Here is a 19,941-nt window from a genome sequence, read left to right on the forward strand (position 1 = left end):
AATGAGTACTTGAAGTTGCCTGATGTTTATACTCAACAGTCCATTCCTGTCACTAAAGAAAACATCCCTAAAGAAGAAGACTTAAGAAAATGGTCTTATCTGAAAGTTGTTGAGTTGACACCAATAGATGCCGGCATTGGGCTGCTCATTGGTGTAAATTCTCCCAAAGCATTGGAACCTTGGAAAGTAGTTAACAGTGAAGGTAGTGGGCCTTATGCTGTGCTAACACGCCTTGGTTGGGTTGTTAATGGTCCACTCAATCAGGGTAGTGAAGGAAATGGACATGTTGCTAATTCTATTCAGGTGAACCGTATCTCAATAAGCAGTTTGGAAGAAATGCTGGTCAGACAGTATAATCAGGATTTTATAGAGCACAAGTGCAATGAGCGAACTGAAATGTCTGTAGAAGACAAACAGTTCATGGATATCATGTCAGAGTCAGCGGTGCTTAAAGATGGTCATTATTACCTGAAGTTACCCAATCGTAATCCTGAAGTAAAAATGCCCAACAACAAACAGGTGGCCCAGCAGAGGGCGCAATGTCTGTTAAAACGATTTCAGAAGGATAAGTTATTCTTTGAAGAGTACAAAGAATTTATGCATAATGTTAGTGTGGAAGGGCATTCAGAAATTGTACCACAAGATCAAATGGAACAGGAGGAAGGAAAGGTGTGGTACGTACCTCATCATGGGGTCTACCACCCCCGTAAGAAAACACTGCGGGTTGTTTATGATTGTGCTGCAATGTTTGCTGGAACATCACTGAACAAAGAGCTGTTACAGGGACCAGATTTGACTAGCACCTTATTAGGTGTACTCATTCGTTTTCGGCAAGGTCCAATAGCCCTTATGACGGACATTAAAGGGATGTTCCACCAAGTCAAAGTTGCTCAGGAACATGTAAATTACTTACGTTTTCTCTGGTGGCCCCACGGTGACATCACAAAAGAGCTTGTTGAACATAGAATGTTGGTCCATATTTTTGGTGCAGTCTCTTCCCCTAGTTGTGCCACATTTGCACTTTTAAAGACTGCTGATGACAACCAACATCTGTACCCAGAAGAGGTTATTAATACAATCAGACACAGCTTCTATGTAGATGACTGTCTCAGGTCTGTACAGACAGTTGAGCAGGCCATTTCTCTTTATCAACAGCTCACTGAGGTGTGTGCCAAGGGGGGATTTAGGCTCAATAAATGGGTGTGTAGTGAGCGCTCTGTCCTCTCGCAGATCCCTGAGGAAAACAGAGCAACAGGTGTAAGGATGCTAGATCTTAGCCGGGACCAGCTTCCCACTGAAAGAGCCCTGGGGGTACAATGGGATGTTGACCAGGATGTTTTCACCTTTAGCATTGTAAACAAGCACAAACCACTAACAAGACGTGGTATTTTGTCCATTGTCAGCTCTATTTATGACCCTTTGGGTTTCTTAGCTCCAGTTATTCTCCCTGCTAAACAGATTCTTCAACATTTATGTAAACTGAAGTTTGGCTGGGATGAGACAATTCCACCAGAAATGGCACAAGTTTGGAAAAAATGGACCAAAGATTTAGTTCTTCTTGACAACTTTAGTGTCAGAAGATGCATCACACCCAAAAGATTTGGGGAAATAAGAAATGCACAACTGCATCACGTTTGTGATGCCAGTGAAACTGGGTTTGGTGCCGTGTCTTATCTTAGGCTAACTAATAGCAAACAGGAAGTGTGCGTTTCCTTTGTTATTGGTAAAGCAAGGGTAGTACCATTAAAACAAATCACTATACCACGACTTGAACTTGCTGCTGCAGTTTTAGCTGTATGTCTGGACAAAATGCTGTTAGTTCAACTTGGACTCAATCTGAGTGAATCAGTCTTTTGGTCTGATAGCACAACCGTCCTGCAGTACATTGCAAACACAACAACACGGTTCAAAACTTATGTAGCTAATAGAGTTTCCATCATTCGTGATCTTACAAAGGTTACTCAGTGGAGATACATCAGCTCAAAGTTGAATCCAGCTGATGCAGCCTCTCGAGGCATGAAGGTTGGCTCTTTTTTAAAGTCTTCCACCTGGATCAGTGGGCCAGAATTCCTCACAAAACCTGAGATCCAATGGCCAGCAGTGATTAAAGAATTACCTGTCCATTTGGAAGCTGATCCAGAGGTTAAAGATCAAGTTCTGACATGTGCAGCTGTGCTGGAAGAAGTGTGTCCCACCACCAAGCTGCTAATGTACTTTTCCAGTTGGACAAAGCTAAAAAGAAGTGTAGCATGGCTCCTGAAACTAAAAGAAATGCTATAAACAAAGAAGTTGCTAACTGCACACTGTGGAAATCAAATGTGTGATAAACAGGACAATAAAACAGATGTTCAGCTCACAACTGATGATCTGTCCAAGGCAGAGGAAGCCATAGTGAGAGTTGTGCAGAGAAACCATTATGGCAATGAAATGGCTGCCCTGAGCTCTGGTGCAGTGAAGAAGTCAAGTCATCTGTACAAGCTTGATCCTGTTGTTAGTGATGGTGTGTTGAGAGTGGGAGGCAGACTGAGCAAAGCAGCCTTACCTGAAGAAACAAAACATCCTGCAATATTGCCTAAAGGAAGCCATGTTTCAAAGCTCATTCTTCAACATATCCATGAAAAGGTTGGACACAGAGGAAGAAATCACATGCTTTCTACCCTTCGACGACAGTACTGGATCCCTCATGCTAATTCAGCAGCCAGAAAGATCATCAGAGACTGTATGGTGTGTCAAAGGCAACGACAAAAGCCAGGTGAGCAAAAAATGTCAGATCTTCCTATTGACAGAATCTCAACTGATCTTCCACCATTTACTTATGTTGGTGCTGATTACTTTGGACCAATAGAAGTGAAGAGAGGGAGAACTATTGTAAAAAGATATGGAGTTCTCTTCACATGCCTAACCTGTCGTGCAGTTCACCTTGAGGTGGCACATTCTCTTGATACAGATTCCTGTATAAACGCCATCAGGAGATTAATCTGCCGCAGAGGACAAGTCAAGGAAATCCGGTCGGACAACGGAACCAACTTTGTCAGCTCAAATCGTGAGTTGAAGCAAGCCATGTTAGAGCTAAAGCAAAGTAAAATCCAAAAATGCTTAGCACAAGATGGCATAAAGTGGACTTTTAACCCTCCTTATGGAGCCCATCATGGTGGTGTATGGGAGCGCCTGGTGCAGGAAATAAAGAAAATACTGTGCTCCATCACAAACCAGCAAGTCCTAGATGATGAAGGCTTGCACACAGTTTTATGTGAGGTGGAGGCTATATTAAATGATCGCCCGATTACACCTTCTTCTGAAGATCTCAATGATTTAGAGGCTCTTACTCCAAATCATTTGCTCCAGTTAAAAGGTAAGCCTGTGCTGCCACCAGGTTTGTTCAAAAAGGAGGACCTGTACACGCGGAGACGTTGGAGGCAAGCCCAATACGTTGTGGACCTGTTCTGGAAACGGTGGGTGAAAGAATATCTCCCTATGTTGCAAGAGCGACGGAAATGGAACAAGACTCGCAGGAACTTTGCCATTGATGATGTGGTGCTTGTTGTTGACGAGGCTGCACCAAGAAATTCTTGGCCTATTGGACGCATCACAGAAACCATGGCAGATGCAAGTGGATTGGTACGACGTGTGCGAGTCAAGACGAGAACAAATGAGCTGGAGAAGCCGACCAACAAGATATGTCTCCTGCTGGAGGCTGTGTAGAGACGACAGCAAATGTTTGTCTCCAACTGAGCTAAGTTCTGGAACCTCTGGCTCTACATTTACACTGATACTCATTTACTGACATGCTGTACATCTCATTCTACTACCTACACTTTTATACACACACAGACCATGCACATGGACAAGAGAAGAACGTGGAAGTCATGGAACATTGACTGTTTTTACCTTTTTTAATTTTTCACTAAGAAGACATATGGACTTAAAAAAAAAAAAAAAAAAAAAAAACATTGTATACTGCATAAGGTAATGTTTAAATGAAGTATTTGTTAATAGAAAATATTGTTGAAGAGCTAAGTCTGCTAATGATATTAATTTTGCATTTGTTAATGGCCACTTATGCAGATGTTAGATGTAATTCTTGTACATGAATTAGGGGCCGGGATGTCGTGGCCATTTATGTAAAGGTTTTGTAGTTTATAATTTCTACCAATTTTGTTTTGTTCTTTGTGTAGTGGAAATATATTTAAGTTAATTTAGATTCAAAATTTGTAATTCATTTTCATATTTGGAATTATTTAGATTACATTGTTAATTGTTAGACCCGCCCACCAATTTGAACGATTAAGAACACACCGGGTGCTGGGTGCGGGGTGGATTGTTTGGTGGATTGTTTGCTGGATTGTTTGGTGAATGTCTGGGGTGGACGGGAGGTTTTGGTAGAATGATTTTTTGACCACTTGAACATTTGAACACTTGAACAGTTGAACACTTGAACATTTGAGCACTTGGACATTAAATGGAAAGTATTTTTTTTTATTTCAACTAAGTTACAAGACTTTTTTATTTCAACTTTAACAATAAATGAATCGGCAAAGTGCGTACAAATCCCAAAACACCCGTTACCACCCACAGCCTTTATTGGAGTTTATTTTTGCTTTTTTTTGGAACGAAAGGCTGCGACACATTCATTTCATGGATTTAGTTTTACTTTCCCAATATGCAGATGTTAACATTTCAAATGCAGCCTGGACTTATCAGTACTAATCTAACCAACTAAACAGGATCCTAGAAGACGAAGAACTGAATGTATGAGTTTGTGTCTTTGCTTTTGCTCTCATTGTCGCATTCTGTGAACCCAGCATGGTATGTATGCATTTGAAATATTTGTAAATTTTGATCCTTCACTTTCAGCTTTTTGTCATGATTCTTAACAGCAATGTGAATATTCTACACAAATGAAATAACTTTATCCAGGGAGACAATTCCTTCCTATTTCTACAGCTCTCTGCTCTGCAGTGAACCATCACTTTCATAAAATTAAACTTTTCTGTACACATCTCCCATACATCAGACCCCTTCACACCCCCATCTTACTTAACCTCGGTTCTTCTTTCCATTCTGTCTTTTATTAACTTTGAATCCTTCATTTCTCCCTCTGCTGCTTTCTCACTTTTAAAGTCACTCTGTCTCATGATGACATAGTGTAATATCTTTCAAATGAGGAATGACGCTGTGCACAGTTATGTCATGATATCTAACTTAAGTGACCTTAGTTGCCCATTTCATGTAATTAAGTTCTATAAGTCACCTTGGCTGCATCATATTTAGAGTTGAAGTTTAGGCATCAGTAACTGGCATAATTTTTTTTACATTTTCTTTATTTCCAGACAAACCGTAGTCCATATCATTTTAGTTTATTTTTATTTTAAATACAATAAAATAAACCATCAAGAGAAGAATACAAATGCATCTCTCACAAAACAATTATTCATATGTTTAAAAAAGCTTGTATATGCATAAATGTACGTATGTGTCGCTATATGTTACACTTGACAGAGCTATACCTATAAAGCTTCTACACACATACTTCATACTACAAAATACTTCACTTTACTCACCATATCCATGTTACTAAATATAAAGAAAATGAAAAGTTAAACTTCTGATCGCCCTTAGTTGTACTGTTCATAACTACACTCTTTTTAAAAAGAATTTTAACAAAATGCCTAGCACAAACTCAGAGTAGCTGTTTCAGGCCAGCACTGTAGGAGAGACCAATGTCCCCAATAGCTACAACCATTATTACTAACAGAGATGTCAAGTTTATTTTTATTTATTTACAAGTAAGCATAATCCAATCACATTTTTAAATTGTGTATTTTGGAAAAAATAATCTTAGATTGCTCAACAGGCTATGGGCCTTTCATAAAAGACCCAGATACAGATTATTTTAATTGTGCTTACAAGAAGTTTCTGTGAAATTGATTTCATTTCATTTAATGATCAGCCATCCAAGAGGCCAAGGTTGTGTATATCACGCCGAGCTCACACAGTTAACTCATAACAACACTAAAGCCGCCATCTACTTAAGAGCTTCCTGGGTGGGTTTCTGAAAGCTTCAGTACCTTAAATAAATTTTAATGACCCTTTTTTTATTTAAATTGACATATTGGAATTACAGTAAATATAATCGAGTTAACTCAATTACCTATATTATTCAGAACTATGTCATGTTAAATAATGCAAAAGTACACTAGACATGCTTCAAAACAACAAAAGGCCAGGAGCAGGATTCTTTACCTTTTGCTGGAAAGGATAAATGTTCAGGCCTTATAATGTAATTTTTCTTAGTTTTTTTTTTCTTTTGTTGGCTCTAGTGGCCTTTATTTGATAGTGCATTGACAGGAAAGTGTCAGAGAAGGGTGAAGACATGCGGCAAAGGTCACCAGGCCGAGAATCGAACCTGCGACAGCCGCGTCGAGGACTAAGGCCTCCATATATGGGTTGTGCTTAACCCCTGCGCCCCCACAGCACCCCGGCCTTGGAAAGTAATTTTATCACAATATAAAAAAACACACAAAATCCTCAGACAGAACTACAACAAACAGAACTAATGCATAGTTTTCAAAAATAAAATGCATGAAAATCAATTCAAGAAGCATTGGATTAACGTAAATATAATTAGGACCCAATCTGTATATATATAAAACTTTTTCAAGGCCTGAAAGGAATGTTTTTTTTAACACTTAAGACTTTAATTTAGCCTACAGAAAACCTTTAAAGGGTCAATTCAGAGTTTGTTGAACCTCGACTGATGATCGATTTGATCATCTTGTTCAAACTGCGAGTTATTGTTATTTGTAGAACCTTTATCATTCAAAACAACACAGACACGGTATTTCTTAGCAAAATATGTGCCAGTCTTTTCATTTCCATCTTAGCTTTTTGTGTTTTTTTCTGAACTGTTGAAGCCATTTTTCAGCCAACATTCCACAGACAACCCTGTGGTAGGTCTTGTCCTTGCTACAGACGGCTAGAGAAAACTCCAGTCACCTCAGCACACATTTCAAGCATTATAAAACCTTTTATAAAAAACATTTGAAAATGTTAGCCCCAATAAATGCACAATTTTCTAAAACTCAATACCAGAAGAAAAGCCATGTTTTGTCTCCTGTTAGTAGAATGTGCCTCAGACACACTATCCCTGCTATCTTATACTTCAGTGTTCTTAATCTTTGTTGTTGTGTATGAGATTCAGTCCTGAGCAATGACTTGCTTTGGGAGCCCAGAGCATATAAATTGTATTTTGTAGTTTGTTTTTCTTGCTTTCAACGTAGCCCATATGTCTTATACTGCAATGGTTCCCAGGATTGCCTGTGGCTTGCTGTTTGGCAGAGTGTTTGTCTAACAGTTGGAAAGTCTTGGGTTTGATTTCCAGGTCCTCTACCTGCCAAAATACCCTTAGGAAAAATAAATCTTGTGTTGCCCACTAATGTGTTCTGCCAAGAAAACTGGTAGGGGGTTTGAGATCTATCCAGGTACACGCAGAAACAGGTGCATGAAAGCCTGAGAGAAATAAAGCAATCTTGTGTTTTGATTTATAATGATTGACTGTTTTGATTTATAATGATCAAGTTGGACATGTATGAATACAATAGGTAAAATGACTGTGTGTAAGTAATCACTGAATGATTCTGAAGTGTACGAATCATGATCGGTAATGACATAACAACAATGAAATGATTAGGGGTTGATGATTTACAATAAGTGAAAGAGGTGATTAATGCTTATGATTAATGCTTAATGGAAATCAGCACATAGTTTTTAATATTTAACTGTGTTTAAAAGTTAATCAGAGAAAAGCACATAGTTTTTAATGTTAAAAGGAAATTTTAATGTTAAAAGGAAAAGGGGAAAAAGGAGAAGGGGAACTTGTGAGTTCCTGCTGTCGCAAGCAGTTCTGAACAGATGGCCAGACGCACAGGATGGGTGGAGCGGTATGGTTGGCTAAGATCAACACGCTGAGGGAAGGATGGGACTTTCCGTCCCAGCCAGCAGACAGGAGGGGCCGACGGAGGTTTCCGTGAAATCAGCAGATGTTCAGGAAACCACGTAAACTAACACTCCCCATACACATACATGGTAGAGAACTGTATAAAAGCAGACGGAAAAGGAGAAGTTCTTGTTCTTTGTCTGCGGCACCGAAGTAGAGCTAACACAAAGAAGCAGATCGAGGAAACAGCAGACCACACCCTGGAGCCACGGGAAAAGCTGAAGCTTCGTGCCGCCAAAGGGAGACAAGTTCCAATCGTCCAACCCGGGTTTCTGATTCGATCGTCGGTCTTACCTCAATCCAACATTGCAACAGACTTGGAGAAAAGACAAAGGTCCCGGAGGGATAAAAGAGTTGGGTTTTCAAAAGCAATTGAGCCCTCTCCACTTTGCTTCTATTCTAAAGAGGAATTTTCCACACAGAGGACAAAGACTCAGACCAAGGTTTTCGGACGTTCCTGTTGCTAAAGATCCACCACCAACTGGGTATGAGTTGAACTTGCTTCCTAAAAAGCTATCTCAGAATCTGCGACATAGGTTAGGGAAAGAGACAGGAGGGTATGATTGTACATGTTGATTATATTACACTGCTCTTGAATTATATACAATTGATTATTGATTTGTATGTCACATATCCCTGCTTAAGCTTGCTTAATAAATTCATACTCTAAAATTCTAATGAGGTTGGTGGACATTGGAATTAATTGAGTCATTTATTCATTTTTCAGTTCTTTTAATAAGGGTAAAACTAATGTACATGGTTCTAGAAAAGAGGAGGCTTCATAATTTCCTTTGGCGAGAGTAAAATAACGACCCAGGGACTTACATCCGAGTCACTAAATTTAATCTAGCCGGTTCCAAGAGCAAGTTATATTTTAGAAAGCGAGCTACCGTTAACAGGAGTGGTTATTGGAATTATGCAGCTGTGAGGGCTACTCAGCTGACTGTTTCTTAACTGAAAAGGGTCGTAACTTCTGGATTGGAGGTAGTTAGAGCTAGACGAATCGCTTTCGACACCAGTTTGAATAGATTATCTCTTATAGATCTCATTTAGGGTAATACCCAGGTCTTAGAGATTTTCCGGACCTGTTAGACAGAGAACTGGTCAGTAGTCAGCCCCGGAGGGTTGTGATGAAGTGGGCGGGGCTAGCTATTGCAGGATAACGGACAGTTCATTGGGGTCTGATTATGAATAGAAGCTCTACGCATGAACAAATAAGTAAATCTATTTAGTGTGTCTGGAAGGTTTATTGATAGACAAACTGTCTAAATTTAGTAGTTGCTGTACATTTGAAGTAAACATCCATTGTCCATACTCAATTATCCATTCAGGGTTTTGAGGGGCTTTGTGTACCTCTTGCAGTCAATGAGCAACAGGTGGGGTACATCAGGGCAGATTGCCATTTGAAGTAAACATGTTCATCACAAAGAATATTTCACCTTTTTGTCTTTCTGCTCTTCATAGAATATCTCTGGGATATTCAATGAATATTTAGCTGGTTAGCCAGGCTTTCTGCTCATGTAGTTAGCATGCAGTCAGCTGTTTAACAAACATGTTGCATGTATGTTGTCAACTTTAGCATTAAAACATCATATCCTTTATAAGAGGAATAAGTCTTAATGAACCTTTCCCACCCAATTACTTCAATACACTCTGTTTCTTCTTTCCAAAAGAAGGTTCTCCTGTGTTTCAGTGATTGCAGAAAGGCAGCATACTCTACAAGAACATGAAAACTCCAACCAGGGGTGCAAAAACTAAGTAACCTCATTTTGTTCCTGCGACTTGTTCTTGAAGCGTATTCTGGGAAGAACCTCTTTTTTGTGTGGTGTCAGAGAAATATGAGGATGCTGTAGTGGTAGAGATGGCTTACTAGGAGTTTTGCACTTGAGATCTTCTAATCTAAAGTATGAAATGTCCTGACCCGAGAGAAGTTTGTTCTTGGAGCCTCAGGTAAAATAAATAATTTCTCTATTCTTGTAGAGTATTGGCCTTCACATGTATGACACAAGAAGATCACAACATGGAACTAGGTTGGTAAGGGAAGAACTCAAGAGAGAACAATGAAAACCAGGAAATACAGAGAAGGTGTGATCAGTGACGTGTAAACCAGGTGAGTCCAATCAGGGGAATGCAGAGCACCTGAGGGAGAATAAAGAGCAGGAATCTTGGTAATAGAAACTAAATAAAGGTAATAACTATCATAAGTAGACCAATATGTGGAAGAAAAGACACAAGAAATAAGAAACCAAACTAGGGAACTAATTGATTTAGGATTATTTGTCAATTAATGGAATATTAGTCTCAAATTAAATCCAATTGATTAACTAGATTAACTCATTAATCAATATCTCAAAACTGAACCCAAGGAAAATGAACTATCTACTAAAACTCTAACAATAAAAAACAACAGAAAAATGAACTGCTTATGACTATGCCATAAGTAATCCAGAAATGATTTAAAAATCACAACACTAACACATGGTCATACACAGTTGTTGACAAAGCTTTCTTTCTGTTTTTCTTTCTTTCTTTATTTTTTTTCGTTTTTACAAAAACGTACACTTAGACAATTGCTTCTGTCTGTATCTTTCTCTCTCTTTTATGTCCTGTAAATCCATTAGCCTAAGGCTTTTTTATGTCTCACTTGTTTCTGTAGTGTGTTTCTTCTTGTTAAAGGGGAGTCGTTCCTGTCCATTGTTGATGCATACCTGCTCAGAAAGAAACATCACAGCAAAATTGATGACTAGCCTGCTGGGTTAGATGACATGTTTACAATTGGCATTAAATGATCAACTGAATTTGATTGCAATATAATTCTATTGTAAGTGAATCCAAACATGAATGGATGTATTTACAGATCGATATATCTGGAATGAATTGGATTTCATATATTTGGATATGAACTGGATATGTTTATGTCTTATAAATTGCCCTAAGATGACTTTTATGGTGGACTGGTGTTTCCTAATTAAAACAAATGGATTTGTTAGAATCAGTTGAGAATAAGATATGGGGCTCTTACTTTAACAGCAAGATAGAAACAAACTAAACAAACTGTCATATCTTGTCTTCCAGGAGAAGGGGATTAGCATTTGTTCCTTATTTCATTTATACAGCTATTTTAAAAAAGCTTCCTCCCCCATTTCTTGGCTCTGGTTTCATGGAATGTTTTTACCCATTGTACTTGTTCGCAGTCACCCAACCAGTGCCAAAAAATTTGTGTAGAAAAGCTTGTCTTGTATAGTACTTTGGTGGGAATTGCATCAACAAAACAAAGTTGACCACTGTAATGTATTTGAGAGAGGTCTATGGTTTAATTTTTGCTTCTCTCCCATTCTTACACACTTTTAGTGTTTTAAGTGTTATTCATATAGTTTTGTCTTAGTTGCTTCAATGTGAGTTTCCACATGGCTTCCATTTGTTTTATTTTGTGTTTTGTCTTGTACTTGTTTAGATATTTTCCTTGATATTTTTTTTGTTTTGGTCCACTTCATACCTGTTTTTCTCAATTTCTTGCAATCTAATCTGCATCCATTTAACAGAGAATGAGATTCATTCATACCTAACACTTTGATGTCATTCAAAGAGCTACTCTTTTTTTCTTTTTCACTGTTATTATGAATGTATCTCATATTTAAAAGTCATTTCAACAGATCAGGGCTGCTGGGAATGTATGGTTTATGTAAAATGTTTTGAAATAGTACTTAGATTATTGATTCACCTAGCTTGCAGTCTCTTGCGTATATGCTGATTTACGTCTGAATGTGCAGCATTCTGTGTTCCCGGCAGTATTTGTCCACATAGAGACAGCCCATTCAAATCCAATTAAAGCTACACACACTGCTTCACAGCATTATTCATTCATGTGTCACTTATTCTAACCCTTTACTTCTTTCTGTTTCTCTCCCCTTCTGCTGCCTCTCTATGACGGAGTTGTAACTGAGTCAGTGAGCTACATCTCTTTCTTTTGCGAAAATCTTACATCTTACAGCTTCAACATATTCAATGCAACAGCAACTCACCTGTTATTAAAATATGAAATTCATAAATTCACATGGAAAAGCAGCTGATCTACTCTGAAGTCAATGGCTGATGAACCTTCTCTGTCTAACCTTAAAGACTTGGATAAACTGTGTATCTGGAAAGTATTCACAATGCTTCACTTTTTCCACATTTTCTTATGGGACAACCTTGTTCCAAATTGCAATTAATTAATTTCTTTCCTCAAAATTAAATTCTTCTATGCAGTTCTTTTCAAGCTCCATTAGGCCATTTTCAAATCTCTCCAGAGATGTTCAATAAGACTCAAGACTGGACTCTGGCTTGGCCACATTTACAGAGTGATTTTGAAGCCAACTTTTGAGATCTTGTTCATGTGCTTTGGTTGTCGTCCTGCTGATAAATGAACCGTTGCCCCAATTTGAAGTCAAGAACATGTTTTCATCCAGGATGTCTCTGTCTGTTGCTGCATTCATCTTTCCCTTTATCCTGACTAGTCTGTCAGTTCCCGGTGCTGCAAAACAGCCTCACTGCATGATGCTGCCTCCATCATGATTAGCTGTAGAGATTGTATTGGCCTGCTGATGAGTCATTGTTGAGTTGAAACCTGGTTTCCTCCGGGTACGACTCCAAAGAATGTACAATTTTAATAATGCTGTAACATAAAATGTGAAAAAACGAAGCGCTGTGATGCACTGTATTACTATGCTTTCCAGTTTAATATACTGAACATTAATTTTTACCATGTTGGGCCTCTTCTTTTGCGGATTTGCAAAAACAATTATTTTGAAATGTAGGTACATAATCCAAAGTCAAGCAAATCTCAAAAAGTACTACAGAGTGTATAACAATTATGAGTGCAAACTGTTTTTCACTGGAAAAAAGTAGTTTGCCTACAGAAAACTTAATATAAGACTGAATAACTATTACCTATTCAGATTTGGTATCATTATCTTTAAAACCAGACCGTATCAGAGAATAAAGTACAAAATGACCATGCTTTCTCCAATCCAATCCTGAAGGTGAAAAAGAGTCTTAGGTTTCAACTGATTCACCTCAGCTTTCTGTCGAGAGCTGACAACATGAACATGCTTCAGTCAAAGCATCTAAAAATATATCTAGAATATGGATTGGAGACATTTCTATACATGCACAAGGCTTTAAGACAAGCCTTCCTGTCAGCAAAGGCTGTGAAGAGCGATCCTTTTTCTGCAAATATATACCATCAGAAATGAAGGGCAGGCATGACACAAAGATGTTTATCTAGCTTATTTTTCAAGTCTATGGAATCTGAACTCATTTGGGAGTTACATTTCTGTAGCTGTAATTGTGGCTTTTCGTAGCTGAACAGAAGAACAACCATGTAGAAGGCACACAGTGTGGTCTCTACTTAAATCTTTGTATGCATTTGATTCTAAAATATAACTGATGTGATTAAAACCATGGAAATTTAATTGATTCAATTAATACAAAAAAGAAACCCAATTATTACATTGTAGATTTCCCCTTTAACTACTGTGAGAGCAAACATTGTGAGCTATATAAAAAAAAGCTGAGTTACATAGATAAGATATCAGAATAATTTTTTTTACAGCTTGAGTGGAGATGAAACAAATAGACATAAGCATCAGTAATTTGATCATTTAAGTATTACTTACATTTTAAATATTTTGTTAATTAATAAACTTCATTTTCATAGAAAATTAAAAGTAATCAAACTTAGTGAAAGTATATGAAATAAAGAGTAGATGTGGTAAGACAAAGCTACATGTTCATTCTTTTTAGTTATGAAAGAAAACAGAGATCCAGCATTATAATATTGACACTAAAAGATTGTGTGGCAGCTAAAGCCGGCCTTCTTGGAAGCTTTAACTTTTTCTGATCAAAATTCTTTCCTATGTAGATTCTTTGGAAACATTTATTTTCTCTTTGGAGTTTCCTCCTAAGTGTTTCACTTCACTTTACTTGCTTTCAGAGTTAGCTGGATGAGCTTGTAGAATTTGGCATGTTTGAATTTTAAATTTCAAATTAAATTGGTACAAAGATACTGGAGCTGGAGTAAGTCCAGCTAACAAAAATCTCTGAGACCATGAGGTGACAAAAGGGATCTGGTGTTGAGGCAACTAATCTTTTAACGATCATTAAAATATGCCTTGGGACACCAATCTGATACTTGGGGCTGGATCATGACATCACTGATGATTTTTTGTTGTTGTTTTTGTTCCAAAAGGAAGTGTGACCTTTTCTTGAAATGTTGTTATTCTAATTAACTTGAATAATTAAAATAAGATCTAACTTGACAATGTTTATTTGACGTGTTTGGATTTGGTCTTCACATGTATAAATTTGTATTTTTATTGTACTTGGTAATAATGTACATTGAGTAGCAGATGTTTATCCCTAATGGCTCGCTGGATGTCGTAACAGCGAACCAGCTGTAAATATACAGCAGAACCTGCTTGTTAAGCAAAAATGCTCCCATGCCAATGATATAGCGCCTGTCTTGGCAGAGTAGGATGTGATTTTTCCAGGGTTTTACATTATCACCACAAAGCAGGCAAGCAGAAGAGCTTCTTGTTGCCAAATGCTCTCCCTCAACCCATATCTTATGGTATAAAAAAATTCCTGTTTTGCCTGACTTGACCAAGTAGAACAATTATTCAGAAAGCAACAGCAACAACAAAGATCAAAAACACATTCATTGATGCCAGTAGTTATACTTGTGCAGCTGGAAAGTTGAAGAATTCAGGGGTACCTTGCCGTGAAGATGTATTTACTTAACATTTTTTTTGTCATTTATTTTTTCTGAAATAAGCTACAGTACTTATAGCATTAGGAAAAGATAATCAGAGTACAGACAAAATTTCATATCTCAAATAATAATTGTATTTAAGAGAGAAAAAAACACAATTCAAGCTGTTGTTCACTGCTGCTACATGCTCATCCTAAAGCATGTAAGTTAATGACTTGATGCAATCTGCTAGGTTTCATTTGATACAAAACTTTGTAAACTAATTTGATTAATTAACTGAACCTAGTGCACTGGTTATTAAGTAGAATCAATTAGAAGGTATATGATTGAATTGTAATGATTTTTTTGTAAATGCCTTGAGATGATGTGATATGAATTATTTCCATATAAATAAATTGAATTGAATTGGAAAGCTATTCAACTCTGATACAATTAGAAATAATTGCCCTCTAAAACAAACAACCCGCTGTGCCAACTAATGTGCATATACAGTATATGACGGTTGTGTTTTGAAATGCTGCATTTGTTATACACTGGAGTTATGGATATACAGTACAGATCTTCCAAAAAGTTCAACTTTTGTAATACCGCTGAATATTTTCAAACATTTTCTGAATCATTAGAATGTTTTTGGCAATAGTCAGGCAGGCCTTTGTATTGTTTTTGGACAGCAGTGGTTTTCACTTTGGAACTATTTCATGGATTATAGTAATGCAGTTGTGTTTTCACATAGAGTGAGGTTGACTTTGTAGTAATAACATAATTTAAAAATTGTATTCTGTATATGCTCAACAATTGCTGGTTGAAAAAGACATTGGTAACATTTTACTCTAAACTTAAAAAGATAAGTAATCCAGTTCCTCTCTAATGGTGGTGTTCATGCAGTTCCTTTAATTATTTCTAAAGTGTTAGATTTGTGATCATGGAGAAACAAAGTGATAATTGTAAGAGATGCTTGGAGATTTTAAGGCAACTTAAGTTAAGATTTTCCAAATCTATTTGGAACTTGGATTTGAACTTCATTTTGCTTTGGATGAATAATATAATTATCCTAACAGAATTAATAGACAACAGATTTGTCAATGAGGTAATGAGAAGGTGCCTAGCTAAATGGGTAGCAAGAACACAGAGTGTAGCTTATCTGCAACGATTGTAATACATATTCTTAGATTGTTTATTTCATTTTTATGCATGTTTCAAACGTCATTGAATTTATGCTGTTTTTTCTTCTTGATGCTTGGAATTCCACATGCTTCTACAAGGATTAAAAAGCAGTGCTAGTCATTACTTCTAGGGTTTTATCCATTACCTGATGCTCAAAGCTTTTTCAAATGAGCGTAAAATGATCTGTATCTTACCATCTAACTGCTTGGTAAGCATTTATTTTATGGAGTGCATTTGGACAGCTGGGTTAATATTAATGTGCATGTGTGTGCACCCCCTCACACAGGGCCAACTGTGGGTGTACTGTTTCCATTAATGTCAGTGCTAAGATGCAACTCAGCTTTCTGAATTATGTAAATGAGGTGCTGTAAATTCATGACAGAATCAATGACTTTCATTTTTATCAAATCAATCAGGCCTCCATCACTCCAAACTCCACACTGCTGCAAGACACACACAAATACACACCCACACACATAATGCAAGGCCCTATATTAATCCTGCCAAGACCAGTCTTAGAGTAATGAGTTTTGGAATGATGTGTATACAGTCATAAATATAATTTTTGCTTTTAACCGTTGGCTGATTGATGAGAGTGTGCATGTGTGTATGGGGGGTTGTGTTTTAGGGTGTACACACTAGTGCTTGTGCGCGGGGGGGAGCGAGGGGCATGCATGTGTGTGTGTAAAAGAGAAAGAAGAGGAAAAAATCTGATTTGATTGTTTCAGTTAGGATACTTTCAAAGAAACATCATTTTAAAAAAGTTCTGAGTTCATTAGTGTCAAATGAAAAAAAATTCCATCTTCATTCAAAATAATTCTAACATTACTGTTGCTTATAATAGTGTTGAAGCTACTGGCACAAAGTTTCTTATATTTACAAGCATGTTGCAGAATATAAAAACACATTACATGACCTAAAGCATAAAAAAGAGATCAATTTGTGAAGCTTTAAGACTTTGAAGGCTATGTGTAATTGATAATGTGCACCTGTAGCATAAAATTGATTGTATAAAATGTTGAGTCTGCCAAGGCCTAAGCAAAATATGATCAGGAGTTTATTTTGGTATTTTATGCACAATCAATGAGTCTTACAATGTTGTAAAACCTTTTTCAGCTTGCTTAGCAATTAAATAGTGACAGGTGCCTTCATCTCAGCTACATCAAGCATTGAGCCTGCAGACGGAGGGACTGCAGAGTTTAGCCCGATCATACTATGTTATTATTGGTTGAATGCTACATTTATTGTACAGCTTTGTAAATTTATTGCTGGAGGGCACACAGTATGTAAGATATATGACTTGGAAAAATATCCAAAACACCTTGAGCATTCTGAGTTAGTTTTGAACAAAGTACGCATGCTACTGTAAGATGACATTTATTTTTTCAGAGTACAGAATTCTAGGAATATTTCATTCACATAAGTTGTTTTTTTTTGTAGGGTGCTACATTACTACCCTACAAAGGCAGACTTCTTTGTTCTTTTTAATGTGATCTTAAAAAGCAAATAACTGTCATCTTCAACAATCACGTTAACGCTATGTAACACAATTTAACCTCTCATTCAGCGCATTTATGATGATATCGCCGTCTGTAAACTATACATCTAAACATCAATCTCATGAAGTCCCTTGAATTTGACTTTCTTATTGAAAATTCATTTCTAAAAGTGCACAACACAACACTGACGTTGATACACCAGTTGAAACTATAGATGGAAGGGCTTCAAGTGAGATCACTGGGGTAAGTGGAGGGTGAGGATTGATTTTGTTCAAAACGAATGAGAACTACCTTACAAGTTTCAGCCTCACATCTTTCACAGAGAAACTAAAAGGACAAGACATTAAGATATCCGAAGTTTATAATCCAATAAGGCAGTCTTTCCTTTTAGATAATATAATGAATGCTACATTCAATTGATGAACTCTGCTGCTGCAGGGAGAGCAGGATTTCTTTTTTTACGCAATTGATGTATTGTATAGCTGACATAGTTTAAGAAATAAATAATATCTCATAAAGCTTAGACACGATGAACAAGCAGCTCACTGTGTATTAAATTTAATGCCTCATAAATAGTGGACCATTCACCGAGGTAAATGATAAGCAACCTAATTATTTTTGTGTATTAAAATTCTATCAGTGCCATTCATGAAGCATGCAAGTTTTCTTATCAGTTTCAAAAATCTATCAAAAACTATGAGCCAGGTAATTATTTTACCTGACCAATGAGCCCTAATTGCTCTGATAAATAAATGAGAGGAATATATCATGAAATGCTTTTTTTTATATATTCTTAGAATCACAATATTGACACTCCAATTAAAATTAACTGATTATTTTGGAACTAGCTGCTCAAAGAATAAATCTTTAACCTATTACTGATCAAACTAATATTCTTCTTTGACTAATTAGGTAGAGTCGGGAACAGGAACAAACATGAAATGTAGCTACTTAAAGGGGAATTCTGAAAGGAGCTGGGAATAAACGGAGAATATGTGGGAATAGCAGATTAAAGATTAAATTGATCAAAACGTATTTTTCTCTACGTTCAAGGTTGTCAGGGATGATTCAGATTATAAATAACTGCCTGAGGGTGGGAGAAGATGAGCAGAAACGAAAGCAAAGCTCGATGAAAAAAATCAGTCGGTAAAACATTGATTTTAAAATGAATCAGGCTACTCTTTTTGACGGTCCATTGAAGCAATCAGGAAGTAAATCAAACTGTGTCCAAACATTTTACTGCATGGACCAAAATCTCCAAGTTTGTTGTAATTGTGGACCACAAAATATCAAATTTTTAAGAAATGCTATAATTTTAATGTGATTTTGAAAATATTTTTAACTTGTCTGAAATGATGATTTCTGTTTTTCAACAAAAATCATAAGACCCTTTTTCCATCCATCCATCCATCCATACATACATACATACATCCATACATCCATCCATCCATACATACATACATACATACATAAAACAGAGTCAATTGACTTCTAATTTTTATATCTAAAACACATTTTGTGATTAGCAACAAGAATAAGATATTGGTCTCTGTGAAAATGCTTCCTATTGTCACTCATGTTCAGTATATTAAAAACTATCAGTGGATATTTGTCCTCCTACGTAATTCCACTTCATCACCACATCGTGAGGCCATCAGATGCTGACCACAGAAAAGTCATGTAGACACTGCTATTGCATATTGACCCCTACCAACTCCTGGCAGCAAAATTGAGGTTGTGACTGGATTGTGTGGGACTCCACTTCAAAAATTCAGACATGTTGAATCATTCTGTTCAGCGCTCTGCTTTATTTGCCTCCTTTGTCCTTTGCATCCATGTCCAAGAATACCTCAATATCACGTTCCCATTTCTTTCAGATATCTAATGAAGTCTAAAAGGGCGCGGCATTGATTTTGCTACAGAAGAAAGACTAAACTTATCAGTTTCCTCTTTTTATACTACCCTTGTAATAAACTATAGCTCATCTGACATTCTCACCACTGGCCTCTCAGTCATGAGTCAATCTGACATAAATTTTTCATTCTTGTCTTTGAAGTTATGAAAGTTTAACATCTACACTTTCATAAACACTTTCAATTTGATCATCAAATTGAATAGCATCAGTCAAAACACATATGGTGTAGATTCTTTTATACAACTATTTTTAAAGCTACATCATAATTATATTTTCAAGATGCAAGTCACCAAAAGTTGAATCTTGACAGCTTTTTAAAGCTATCAGCTCTTTGCATGTGACAGACCAGCCTAATATAAGGAGAAAAAGAAATCCTATTAACTACTAAAGCAGTCAAACACATCTTCTTTTGTGTAGTAAAGCATGAAGCTGACCCTTGCTAACAACATTGTTTATCTTTAAAACTAGTTTCCTCAAAAGCTAAGCACACATTTCAGAAGTCAATTTATTTTAGAAAGTTACATCTCTTTAAATGATAACATATTTTGAAGAAACACTTTGTTGCGTCTATACATTTAAAAGTAAGCCATTTTACTTTTAAAAGGGCTTACCACAC

General features: G+C 36.8%; 1 protein-coding gene across 1 annotated transcript; it reads left to right on the top strand.

The window, feature by feature from the left end:
* The first annotated feature begins 664 nt into the window (after nt 1-664).
* On the top strand, nt 665-3,421 carry LOC114144077 (uncharacterized). The gene has a single exon (XM_028016542.1). The coding sequence runs from the start codon at nt 745-747 to the stop codon at nt 2,278-2,280; it is 1,536 nt and encodes a 511-aa protein (XP_027872343.1). The 5' UTR covers nt 665-744; the 3' UTR covers nt 2,281-3,421.
* The last annotated feature ends 16,520 nt before the right edge of the window (nt 3,422-19,941 follow it).

The sequence above is a fragment of the Xiphophorus couchianus genome, chromosome 5 (genome assembly GCF_001444195.1).
Source record: "Xiphophorus couchianus chromosome 5, X_couchianus-1.0, whole genome shotgun sequence".
Classification (NCBI taxonomy): domain Eukaryota; kingdom Metazoa; phylum Chordata; class Actinopteri; order Cyprinodontiformes; family Poeciliidae; genus Xiphophorus; species Xiphophorus couchianus.